This window comes from Pteropus medius, unplaced genomic scaffold (genome assembly GCF_902729225.1).
Source record: "Pteropus medius unplaced genomic scaffold, Ma_sr-lr_union100, whole genome shotgun sequence".
In the NCBI taxonomy this organism is placed as follows: domain Eukaryota; kingdom Metazoa; phylum Chordata; class Mammalia; order Chiroptera; family Pteropodidae; genus Pteropus; species Pteropus medius.
In genome coordinates, this window is record NW_024352947.1 from 3,953,712 (window position 1) to 3,966,481 (window position 12,770).

General features: G+C 47.8%; 1 protein-coding gene across 1 annotated transcript in view; it reads left to right on the plus strand.

Moving 5' to 3' along the window:
* The window catches only part of RYR2 (ryanodine receptor 2), a 535,670-nt gene that overhangs the window by 410,486 nt on the left and 112,414 nt on the right, over positions 1-12,770 (plus strand). Inside the window, exons 56-61 of the mRNA XM_039850351.1 lie at positions 2-53; positions 1,185-1,260; positions 3,715-3,838; positions 4,558-4,673; positions 8,065-8,129; positions 10,450-10,571. Coding sequence (XP_039706285.1) covers positions 2-53; positions 1,185-1,260; positions 3,715-3,838; positions 4,558-4,673; positions 8,065-8,129; positions 10,450-10,571 — 555 coding nt within the window. The remainder of the gene's footprint in view (position 1; positions 54-1,184; positions 1,261-3,714; positions 3,839-4,557; positions 4,674-8,064; positions 8,130-10,449; positions 10,572-12,770) is intronic.

The window sequence follows — 12,770 nt, forward strand, 5'->3', positions numbered from 1 at the left end:
ACAGTCCCCGGGCCATCGACATGAGCAACGTCACACTGTCTAGAGATCTGCATGTAAGTGCTACTAACTCTTAGGAGTATTCTGCAAATTTCATTTTTAAAAGCATGTTTTGTGGCATGAATTGTCAATGTAGTGATTATATAATGGGCCATGGAATTTATAGATTATGTATCCGAAATTTTTAATGCTATAAGAGTTGATATAACTTTTTCTAAGATGTTTCTTTTAGATAACATGTTTTCTTTGAAGATGATATTTATTAAATCAAAGCTCTTTAATATCCTGAAATCATTAAGTAGCCGTGTGTGAGAAGAGACTAAATTAGCGACTCATGATGCTCAGCTCGAGGACAGTCTCCATTACTCATTAATGAATGTGTGTTTTTAGTTGTTTACCTGGGGAAACTGATGGCATTTCGCTTGCTCCGTCCTGTTCTCCTTTGTCACTAGAAATGCACTGTGAAATGGCTGATTTGAGCGTCAGATAAAATTTGTTGCCATGGGACATAAATTAACAGGTCAATATAATCAAACAATGATATCGATATTGTTAGTATTATTCCAAGATAAATAAGTAAAGAAAAAAAAAATCTATGTATTGTTAAATTGTTTGCCTTGCCTTTTGTCCTGCTCCTGTATGAATGTATTAAAATAATGTAATAAACTTAAAAGTTGGCGGTGAAAGGAATCTTGGAGGTAATTTTGTCAAAATCCAGAAGTCTGCAGAAAAGTTAATATGGCTCATCCAAGGTCTCACCTAGTTTGGGACAAACATTGATCTAGACTGTCTAATGGTTTCTGCATTCAATGTTTAATAAGGTTTCGATCATCTTCTAAGGCTTTAGAAATTAAAATTAGAGCTAATAAATAATTTTTCGGTTAAAGCCCATAGCTAATTTGAAGTTTCATTATTGAATTAATAAAACATGTGTCTTTAAACATTAGAAATGACAGTGACCATTCCCATCAAATCACCTCCGCATAGTTTCCCAGTCGTTACGGTTCTCTGGGATCAGTTTCCAGTGAAGACAGTTGTGTTTGATTGTCTTCCCGATGTGTTTTAGCACCAACATGCTATGATTTATTAATTTAAAGCATATCTTCATATTACATGTTGGAGAACAAAATTATCCTTTTCTATGCATTAAAATATAACTTACTTGCTAAATATTTTGTTCACTTAAGGCGATGGCAGAAATGATGGCCGAAAACTACCATAACATATGGGCAAAGAAAAAGAAAGTGGAGCTGGAGTCCAAAGGTAATGTTTCTGAAAATCCTCCTTAAAGACCGGGTTTGACTACACGGATGTGTGGTATGGCTAAATCAGTCTCCTTTGCACGAGGGCTCATTATGCCTTCGGTGAATGAGAATGGGCCAGATGTGCCTGGGGCAGTTGCACGGTAGAAATGCCGTGAATTCCGGACGCCAGCACGTGCTTCCTCACGTCTCAGAGTTTCTGCCACTTCGCTTGGATGTGCCCTGCACTGATGCTCTCGCCCGTCCCTTTGCATTGAGGACTGCAGCGCCCCCTGATGGTCACCGTGCGTTTCTGTGATGCTGCGCTCAGCCAAAGCAAGCTCTAGGAAAACAGGACGTTTTCTCCTTTGCTTTCTTGTTTGCTTATTTCTCGAATAGGGCAAATTAAGTATTTATGATGGGTTTAGTAGCTCCTGGCTAAACCACACTGGAGGCTGATTCCATAGGCTGTACGTCGTCACCATAATTCAAGCAAGACATTTATATTCAATTCTTTTTTTCTGGAATTCCCTGAGCAGTTATGTTTCAAGGAATTGCAGCATCCTCCACAAAATATTCCCATATGTGTTTAATAAACTTTAAGTTTGGGGCATGCTATGCTATTTATGTCGATGCTCATTTAATGGCCGTCCTTGTATCAGAGTTTTACATCTGGAATTATTGCATTTATTGAAATTTTTTAATTTTTACAAAAATTCATAAAATTATAAATTTATAATTTTATGAATTTTTTTCCCTATTAGATTTTTAAAATGTAAATAATTCCTAGAATTTTTAAATCTGAAAGAATGTGTTCAGTATTTCTAACCAGAGTAGGTAAACTAGAATCCTAGACTCTTGCCAAAATTTAAAATCAGTCAAGTATGTATGTTACTCTTATTCGATATTTAAAAGAGATTAACTTTTAAACTTAGCAGCCTAACTGTGGGTTTTGTGTAGAAATTTGTGTGTAAAGAACTTCGTGATCTGGGAGGCATAATAAAAATTTCGTCTACAAGACCTTTTTTCCTCCTTTCTGTGGGGTGGCAGTGAAGCGTGTCCCTGAGACTGTTCCTTGTAATTTCGCTGGATCCACTGTGCGTTTTCCAGTGGCGTTTGCAGTCTCCATGTTCAGAAGCCATTTGAATGGAGACGAGCACACAGCTTGTCCCCTCTTGCGTGATCGATCGCAGGTGTTATTGGCACTGGATGTCACGATTATTCGCCTCCTAGAAGGCACGTGCAGTCTCTCTTCGAATGGGTTTCCTAATTAGTTGGAACGGCAAAGGCGCTGGCGAGGGAAGAGTCCACATGAGTCCCGTGTACTCTGTGCGCTGAGAGGCCGTCAGGTGTGGCAGTGTCTCCTGTGCGGGCACCTGAGAGGCCATCAGGTGTGGCAGTGTGTCCCAGCAACCTGAGAGGTCAGGATGTAGCAAACCCTGCGGGGCACCTGAAAGGTCAGTCAGGTGCAGTAGTGTCTCCTGCTGTGCGGGCACCTGAGGCCACCAGCCGGTGGCAATGTGTCCTGCCTGTGGGGTGGCACCTGAGAGGTCAGCCAGGTGCTCCAGTGTGTCCCATGTGATACCCGAGAGGCTTGTCAGGCGTGGGGCAGTAAACCTGTGCGGGCACCTGAGAGGTCAGGTGTGGTAGTGTCTCCTGCTGTGCTGGCACCTGAGAGGCCACAGGTGGCAGGTGGGTGTCCCTGCCAGCTGGCTCAACTGGAGAGGCCACTCAGCTGCATGGTGTGTCCAATGACAGGCACCTGAGAGGCCGCCCAGTGTGCAGTGTCTCCCCTGCTGTGCGGAGCACCTGAGAGGCCATCAGCTGTGGGCAATGTGGTCCTGGCTGTATGGGCACCCGAGAGGCCGTCAGGTGGCAGTGTTCCTGCTGTGTGGTACCCGAGAGGCCATCATTGTGGGTATCACGGGGTCCCAGCCAGGCTGGGCACCCTGAGAGGGTCAGTCAGGTGCCCAGAGTGTGTCCTGCTGTGTGGATAACACCTGAGAGAGGCTGCTGTCAGGTGGTAGTAGTGTGTCTCAGTGGCACCTGAGAGTCGTCAGTCAGGTGTGGCAGTGCCCTCCTGCCAAAGTGGGCACCTGAGAGACCGGCCAGGTGGGGTGTGGCAAAGAGCATCCCTGGTAAACGAGAGGTCAGCTGGCCAGGTGGCAGTGTGTCCTGGTTGGGGCAGGCCTGGAGAGGCCGGGCCATCGGCAGAGCATGTCTCCCGCGGGCACCTGAGAGCCTGCCTGTGGGTGGCAGTGTGTCCCGGAAGGTGGCACCTGAGAGGCTTGTCAGGTGGCGGTAGGTCTGGTTGTGCAGCGGGCAGCACCTGTCTGAGAGGCCATCAGGTGTGGCAGTGTGTCCTGCTGTGCGGGCACCTGAGAGGCTGTCAGCTGTGGCGGTGTGTCCTGCTGTGCGGGCGCCTGTCTCATTTCACATCATTTTCTGTTTCTCTCCCATCTTGACGTTCTCTTAGGAGGCGGAAACCATCCCCTGCTCGTGCCCTACGACACGCTGACAGCCAAAGAGAAAGCCAAGGACAGGGAAAAAGCCCAGGACATCCTCAAGTTCCTGCAGATCAGTGGATATGTTGTGTCCAGGTAACAGCACACCAGCTTGGCTACGCAGTCTCACTGCAAAACGGAATGTCTAACTGTTCCCACCAGAGGTAGCGCCAAACGGCAATTCAGACACCTGTTTAAGCCCTCGAGCTACTAGTTCCCTCGCTCAGACACCCACGTTAGAAACGTTCTCTCCCTGAGCTGCTTGCCGCATGACTGAGTTGTTTGCACGACCAGTGTTAAATCTCCCTTCATCATTTAGGCAGAAGCTCTAGGCAAAAATGACACTCTATTTTTCCAAAGGCAGCATTTTATTGCATAGTAGTAGAGTTATTAGCTAGTTATAGATCAGATGCAAAGTATTTCTTGTAAGTTAAAGCTCATTTTTAACTTTAGCTACAGGATATTAGATAACCTTCCAAACTTACGTGTGTGTGTGTGTGTGTGCACTCACGCACACATATGTACTTATATATGTGTGTGTTTATGCGTGTGTATGCATGTATGTATATGTATATAATGCATATCTGTTCCTTGATGGTGTAAGCACTTTCTATCCATCCTGGCACTAACCAGAGTCTGTCAATAGGCAAATACCTTTTTAGGGGTGGGTGACTTCTGAGAACTTAAAAAAATCTAGCTTATGATTTAAATCTATACATATATATGTACACACACACACACGCACGCATGCACGCACGCACCTTTTAACAGTCTTTGTAGATACTGGATTTCATCTTTCACATTTGCTCTTCTAGAGGGTTCAAGGACCTGGAACTGGACACGCCTTCCATTGAAAAGCGATTTGCCTACAGCTTCCTGCAGCAGCTCATACGCTACGTGGACGGAGCCCATCAGTACATCCTGGAGTTCGGTGGGTGCCCGAGCCCGGCCACGGCCAGCCTGGTTGTTGGTCCAGTGTTCACAGCATCAGGGTGCAACAGCATGACTCTCGGGCCGTCTCTGGTCAGCTCCTTGACGGTGTGAACACTTTCTGTCCATCCGCACTAAGCAGAGTCTAATTAATGGTCAGTAGGCAGACACCTTCTTAGAGATGGGTGAACTTTGAGAACCTAAAAAATTCTAGATTCTATTCTCTTTATAAAGTTTATTGGTACTGATTTTTCATTTTGAAAGATACACTAGATGGACATCAAAACTTAAGGGACAGTTAAATCTTGACTTTGAAATTAACTGCTCGGCCCTAAAAAAACTAAAACTCAGTGGATTCCTGAAATTTCTATACAGTGTAAAGGCCCTAAGTTTCGCCTTCGTGGGGACACACATTTGTACTGACACTGTCTCACCGTCTCAGAGTGGAATGAAGCGCTTCCTGCTCGCCTGGCCCCAGGCCACCTGGGCACAGGGAGAACTTCTTATTTTAAACCTTAGATTCAGAACATTTCATTAAGACAGCCTCCTCTGGCTTCTGTGATTTCGTGATCGTCATCAGCATTGTTGGATTACAGTCAAGTTAATTTCTCACTGTCATGTCAGAGCTTCCAGCCGCTGAGCGGTTTAAGCTATAAGGGGTAGAGTTTGGTTCCTTTTGGAAAACTGTGTTTGCTCTTCAGGTGGTAATTTTAAAGTTTTCTTTGTTTCTGTGTTTGTCTTTAAATCTCTCATTCTTCCGCCTGCCTCAGCCTCTCCCTTCTCCTCCAGGCCCAGGTGCCCCAGGCTCCCTCCCTAACCTCTCAGACCTAGGCCTAGGTGTCTGCACCCCTCATGTTAAATTCCTCCTCTGCAGAGACTGATCACCCAGGCCCAGGCCCAGGCCCCTCTGTGCAACCTCCGCAGACCCAGGCCCAGGCCCCTCTGCGCAACCTCCGCAGACCCTCTGTCCGGGGCTCTTCCTGCTGTTGCTTTCTTAGGATTTATGCTGCGTATTTGGCGCAGCCTCAGACTGAAGTTCACAGAAACCCGAGCTCTGGCGTCTCCTTTTTCCTGGCCTCTTGTATCCTAAGTGATGAAAGAGTTTCCAGTTTACCATTATTTTATCTTTATTTAATTTTTTTATGTTTCGATTACAGCTGACATACATTATGCTAGTTTCAGATGTGCAGCCTGGTGATTAGACATTTGCGTAACTTATGAAGTGATCACTACGAAGTCTAGTGCCCTGTGGCTGCCACCACACGTGGCTATGACACTGTCACTGACTGCGGTGCCCGTGTTCACGCCGCGTCCCCGTCACCGTTTCGTAACTACCAGTTTGTACTTCTCAATCCCTCGCGATCGTCACTCTCTCAGGGAACCTCCCTGTCTTTCAACCTGCCTCTGTCTACAGTCCAAAAGCTATATTTTTTGCTCTCTTTTTAACCATCTTTTTCAAAAAAGCCAATTATGCAAACTAATTTATAATATGTATTACCTTTGTAACTCATACGATATTTTAAAATATGATTTATCGAGTCATCCAAACTAGTAGTCACATTAGTCCGAATTAATACAATTTGACCAAAGCACAAAAATGAGGCTGTGGCGAATTTTCGAAGCTTTTACACACAAGGTTACATACTGAAATTTCTTGTCCACATTTAAAAGTATCTGACAGGAGTAGCAACCCTGAGATCCAGTCTCTTTGTCAGCGAGAGGAGGAGAGGCAGAAAAAGAGTAATCGTTCAGGGAAGGGAACGAGAATCTCTGTTCCTGCAGAGACGGCACGTGTTTAGGGTTCCTTTGCAGTGGTGAGCGGCCTGGCACAGCAGGTGTGCCCGTCAGCACGTGTCTGTCTTTCTAAGCGGGGAAGGTCAGGCGGGCCTCCTAGAGAACCCAGCTAAGGTCTGCCCACCATCGCCGACGTCCGCGCAGCTTTTCCGGAGGCCGTGACAGGAAACCGTGTGCGAGGACCCTGTTAGCGGCACGTGGAGCTGGGGCGCCCGGCGCCATCGTGAGCTTCGAGGTCCACTTTTCATCGTCACTACAAATGAAGCTTCTGCGAGCCTCTTCCTGTCGTCTGCCACTTCGTCGCCTTTGCCGCACGTGTCTTTAGCGCATTCATTCCTAGGTGTAGGCTGCTGGCGAAAGTGAGAATGGGAGATGCCTTCGCCCGATGTTGGTATTATGTTGGAGGCCGCGTTCTCATTTTGCACATGAGCCTTCTGTTAAAATGTGTAGTAAAAGGAGAGATACTTCCTCCTAATTCTTGGCAATGTTAGCACATTTAGCTACGTACAAAATAATGTCTTGACATAGTTTCTATGAGAAAGTCCATTATAGGATCCAGCCGTTTTGCATAATACATGAGAGAAATTCAGTGCGAAAGCGACACAAAAATGAGATTCGCAAGTGTTGAGAATTAAAAAGCCATCGTTTTCTTTTACTTATTCAGGGAATAACGTTATCCTCATGTTACGAAGTATTTTACCTAAACTCCCTAAAAATTATCCAGAATGTATGTGTAAGATTTAACACTGTGTGTTTCAAATTGCTTTGATGTCTATTTGCAAAAGAGTCAGCTTGATTCTCATAAAATACGGAGGCTCTGCTTAAAAGCTTCACTGCAGCCTCGTACCTGGTTCTCAGCCACGCAGCTCTCTGGCCTGCTTCGCCTCTCATCGTGCTGCTTGTGGCTCATTGTCACCTCTCCTCTGTGCGCGAAGCCTCTGTGTGTCGGAGGCGGTGAGGAAGGGCACCTGCTCAGCTGACTGCCTTCGCCGATCAGCTCTCAACCCGGAAATCATTTGCTAAGCCAGGGAACACTGTTTTTGCTTTGCTTATGGAAACTATCTTTGACATTGGTGAACGTCTTTGTTCTTGAGCAGAATGTTACTTTTCCAACCTGATATTATAATTGTGGTCTTCCCCCTCAGTGTAGTACTGGCTTGCTTGTAATTTTTTGTTGTTATATTAATATTGGAAGCTTTAACTTTCAGTCACACGAAGAAACGATTGTCTTTATTAGAGGCCGGTATTAAAGTCTAAGCAGCTATGCTTACTCAGCTTACACTCATTTTTCTTACTCTAGGGAGCATCTTTCTTATGAAAAAAGATGGAGATTTTTATTGTGTTCTATTCCAGTTTTCCCTTACATGCCAGTAAGATCTCAAAGCTGCACTGTGTGCTCATAACCACGTATTTGGCTCTTTGTTTAAATTCCCTTTTATTTATTACATCGCCAGTTAGTCTATATGTTTTTGGTTGGCTTTTTATATTCAGTTCAGTGGGACAGCACATTTAACACTGTCTTCTAAACTTTGCCTTTGGGGTGAACATCTTGTAATGTCCGAAGTGCCAACGTTCCTAACAGCTCTTCTCGTCCACAGATGGGGGCAGCAGAGGCAAAGGAGAGCATTTCCCCTACGAGCAAGAAATCAAGTTCTTCGCTAAGGTACAGTATACGGTCCATCTTGTTTTTGCTTCAGTGTGCTTGTTCACAAAATATGCTCTTTAGCGTTTCGCCTCTTTTCGGAGAGCGCTTGTCTCCAAACGTGACTTCACTGCCAGTACATAGTCTGCAGCTCCAGGGGCTGCATGGAGCACGCGGGTGATCTGCTCCCAGCGCAGCTGGGCACACCCCAGCTCTCTCCGCTCCCCCGCCTGTTTCTCAGACAGTGTTGTTCTACGTGAAGTCGGGACCAGAGTTCTCGTTTTGGCTTTCTCATATATCACAGGAGAAGAATACCTGCTTTCTTAGTATTTGAACGTCATGATTTAAAATTTTTGGATGAGCATTTATCCTATAAAGAGGAAAAATATTAGCTAATTTATGAACGGGTGCATTATAAGCACCTTTACGATAGAATTTTTGTGGGAACTTAGTCTTGCTCACTTTACAGATGGGGAAGCTGAGGCTCAGAGGCGATAAATTGTTCCTGTGTAAAGTATATCCCTTTGTTATTATTCGTCCCATTTAAAATAAGTTATAAAGAGTTCGCTATCTGCCTAGAGCACTCCTGACTCTCAGCTAATAAGGAAGGGAGATGAGAGGGAGTTTCAAGGTTCAAGGTCTCCGTGCTGGTTCAGTCACTAACTCAGTGTTTACTGTGTGCCTGGTCTGCCAGGGGTTAGACTGCATCCTGCTGCGTCCTGCGGAGTCACTGTCAGAGGCACAGACGCCCTTGGGCACAATGAGTTGCAGTTAACCTAAAGACCTAGTGATTTCGGTCCATTTCCTTTCAAATATTTGCGTGCGGCGGTTATTATAGATCAGCTGCAGAAATGGAAGGCTGTTTGGGTTGATTAATATTTGGCTTCTATGACGTGTTTTCAGAATCGTGCCCTTTACCGTCAGGGAGATTCCTCTGGTCGTCCTCGGCATCAGGGCAGCGCTCAGAGTCCCCACCGAGCCCCTGAGGTTTACCCCGAGCTGCACTCTGTGGTCGCTGCTCCCACCGGGACGTGATCCCCTGGATAGTTAACTGTCAGTAGCGCTGTGTTCCCGGCTGCGAATCCCACGTGTAAAAACACATTCTGTATTGCGTTGCCCACGTACTCGGCACACTAGTGATTTTTGTTTGCAGATGCCTAATGTGGCTTAATTTCTACTCAGTCTGTGGTTCATTCATTCACATATTTATTGAGTACTTATTATGTGTCAGTCAATAAGTTCAGGCAGTGACACAACTTCCTAGGACGATCACGAAAGCCTGCATATTCCTATAGCATATGCTACATTGTAGTCAGAAACAGAGTTAGACAGACTTGAGTCTAAATGCTGGTGATGCCAGTTATTCTTGCATTTTCATTTAATTATCCAACAAATATTTATCTAGTGCTTGCTGTAGGCCCAGCAAAACCCTCAGCACTGGGGATCATGGTACACAAAACAGGGCAAGGCAGAGTTCGTTCCCAGAGGCCGGGACGGGGCTGGAACGGGAAACAAACTCAGAAACGGTTCTTGTTCCCGTGTCCCGTAGAGACTCTTAGGGAGAGAGACGTATCCCGAATCACACACATAAAATGTGAAGCTGCAAAGGGTGTCGTAAGAGCAGAGAATACGGGGCTTTGTCTCCCTGAGGAGTCGGCAGAAGCTTCTCTGATCCCGTGCCGCTGGCTGAGGCCTGCGGAGGAGGGAGCGTGTGGGAAGCGCCTTTCAGGCGTAGGGAGCAGGGAACGGTGTGTGCAGAGCCTGGGGCGTGAGCTGACGGGGGAAGAGGAGGGATCCCGGGGGCCGGGGGCGGGCGTGCGGCATGGGAAGTGGGCTTCGCGGGCAGGAAAGCGGCAGCGTGACTTCGAGTAAGTCCCTCGCTGTCTCCCTCTCCCTTTGATACCTACGGAGCAGGGATGGCGGCACCTACCGTGCGGAGTAGTTCAGGATCAGTTAAGTGACAGGGTGTCAGCTGAAGTCCTCACACAGCGTAGAGACTCAATAAACGGTAGCCATCGATTCTGTTTACACCTACTGGGCACTGTACTGCATTACGTGAAATTATTAAGACTTGTTTCATTTTGAAAAAATATTGAAAATAATTCCAAATTGCTAAAACTCTAGTGTGTTCCTCATCTCTCTCTCTCACACACGCACGCACACGCATACACGCGCGCGCACACACACACGCACGCGAGAGCCGCACTCCGAGGTGCTGACCGGCATGCAGGTGGCCGTCAAGGCCTGCTGCGTGCCGAGGTCTCTCTCACTCACCCGACGCGGCCCCGCAGCGGCCGCACGACCCCCCTGTGCGCCGCAGCCTTCTTTTCCTCTCTTTCAGGTCGTTCTGCCTTTAATCGATCAGTATTTCAAAAACCATCGTCTGTACTTCCTGTCTGCGGCGAGCAGACCTCTCTGTTCCGGAGGACACGCCTCGAACAAGGAGAAGGAAATGGTGACGAGGTACACAGCTTCGAACAGAGCCGGTGGCTGGGATGCGCCCGCCGCATCTAGGGAGGAGAGAGGAGGGAGGAGGGCCCAGGGCCGGGGCGGGGAGGGGGCGGGGAGGGGGTGGGGCTGCAGTGCCCCCTCTCGGGCCCCCGCCCATCCTCCAGGAGTCAGAACCTGTGAGGGGTCGGTTTCTGCCGTTGATACCTGTGTTCTAGATGCTGACATTTCTGGTATTTTGCTGCTAAATGTAAAACGGAACAGAAAGAATAAGGTTCCCAGCACAGAGTTCCCAGGTAGAGCTGGGGAGGCCGCACCGCATTAGGATGTTTGATAAATGGTGCTTTTACCATTCGTTTCTTTAAAATTCCTTCAAATCTAATGCTTTTGCCGGCCTTACCTTTTCAGGAGGGCAACATTCCACTTACGGAAATTGTAATTTTAAATATGTATTTTTTAAAAATGTCCACTCTTGGAAGAAAATGAAATATCTCCTTTCCGAGGATTCCCCGTCGCCCCACGCGATTGGTGCGTTAGAAGTGCTTTCTTGTTTTTGTTTAAATCTAAGTGCTCGTCATAGGTTTATTTGTGACTCTTCTGGGGCTTCCGGTCTGATTCCTCAGAACTCTACACTGCCAGGACGTAGTGTAGACGGCCACACGGTGCGGCAGTCTCTGCCAGGCGCTTACACTGTCAGAAAGGAGTTCTCTGAGCGTGAGTGAGCCGTGAAGCAGGTGGAGGCTGCCTTGGACTTGATGTTGGTGAAGTGCCGAGTGCAGGGCAGTGTCAGCCTACTGGGTAGCGTCAGACCGTCACCAGAGGGTGACCCTGGGAATGGGGACCTGAATGGAGTTTGACGCTTATATCTACTCAAATACATTGTCTTTTTTACCAACTACTAAGTAGCCAGTCCTGTGATATAGGTTTTCAGTGGCATTGAAAATGTCCCAAACTTCTTCAAACGATAATCTTCCTGTGAAACCGATAAAACGGATTGTAGTTAATATAACAGGATCCACCCCAATGTCACACTTTATTTCCCCAAACTGTGTTACCAAAAAGGCAAGGTCAGGACGGGCAGCTTCCCCAGAGGGGACCCCTCCCCCGACCTGGGCGTGGCCTTCCCTGGCTTCCCCAGGACTGAGAGGCCACCCGCCATGTCCCAGGGCCCGCCTCCGCCTCGCCCGGGGGCCCCCGTGGGCCGGAGCTCGTGGGGCTGGAAAATGCCACGGTGCCGATTCCACGTCAGCCTCCTGGCACCACGGCCACTGCGAAGCGCCCTCGCCCTCCCCGGGTCCCGTCAGCCCTCTTAGCAGAAACTTCGTTCCCGGGGAGTGTTGGTCATTTAGGGAAAATACACTCAGAGAACAGGACAAATGCAGAGAAATTGATGACACTCGCTCCCCGTTTCCCTGTCTCCACCTAATTTCCAGCCTCAGTCTGAGAACATTCATCACCTCCGAAAGTGACCCCTTCCCGTGACTGACCGTAGCAGCGCTCACACAGTAAATCAGAACGTGTCACAGTTCTGGTGACTTGGGGGGGGAATAATAGTTCTGTCGGTCCCCGATGGAATGTTGTCATTGAGACTGAATGCCAGAATCAGCTACCTTCTTTCTTCCTTCCTTTTAAGTTTTTTAATTAAATTTTTTATTTGATGAATTAGTGCTAAGAAGCCATTGAAACTACACAGGAAAGTGATCAAACTGTCCCCTGGGACGGACTGCCTGGCAGGAGCTGGGGCGGCGGGAGAGGTGGGGCTGGGAAGCGTGGAGGCCCTTGTGACCGAGTGCCAGCTCAGGGCGTGCTCCCGGGCTCCTTCTGCAGGTAGTCCTGAGTGCCCGCCACGTTCAAGTTGCTGTCCTTCTTGAGGACCTGCAACAACACAGTCCCTCACGTCACCGCACTCAGAAGCACAGCTGAGCAGACGCATACGCATGCAGCTCGCTGGGTAGTATGGTGCGAGGTGTGTACGTGGAAGCGTAAAGGGCCGGGGACGTAGAGGTCGTGCGCACGTAGACAGGAGCTGGGTGTGGCGGCGAGTCACGTGGCAAGGAGCCAGAGGAGCCGGAGGAGCCAGAGGAGCCAGGAGCTGCTGACTGGTTGGAACGATGTTGGAGTCGCTGGCCAAACCACAGAATTGCAGAACTCGTTTTGAAAAGAAGAGGTTACATTTGGTTGGGTATTAGTTGACATCTAGGTACCAAGAGGTGA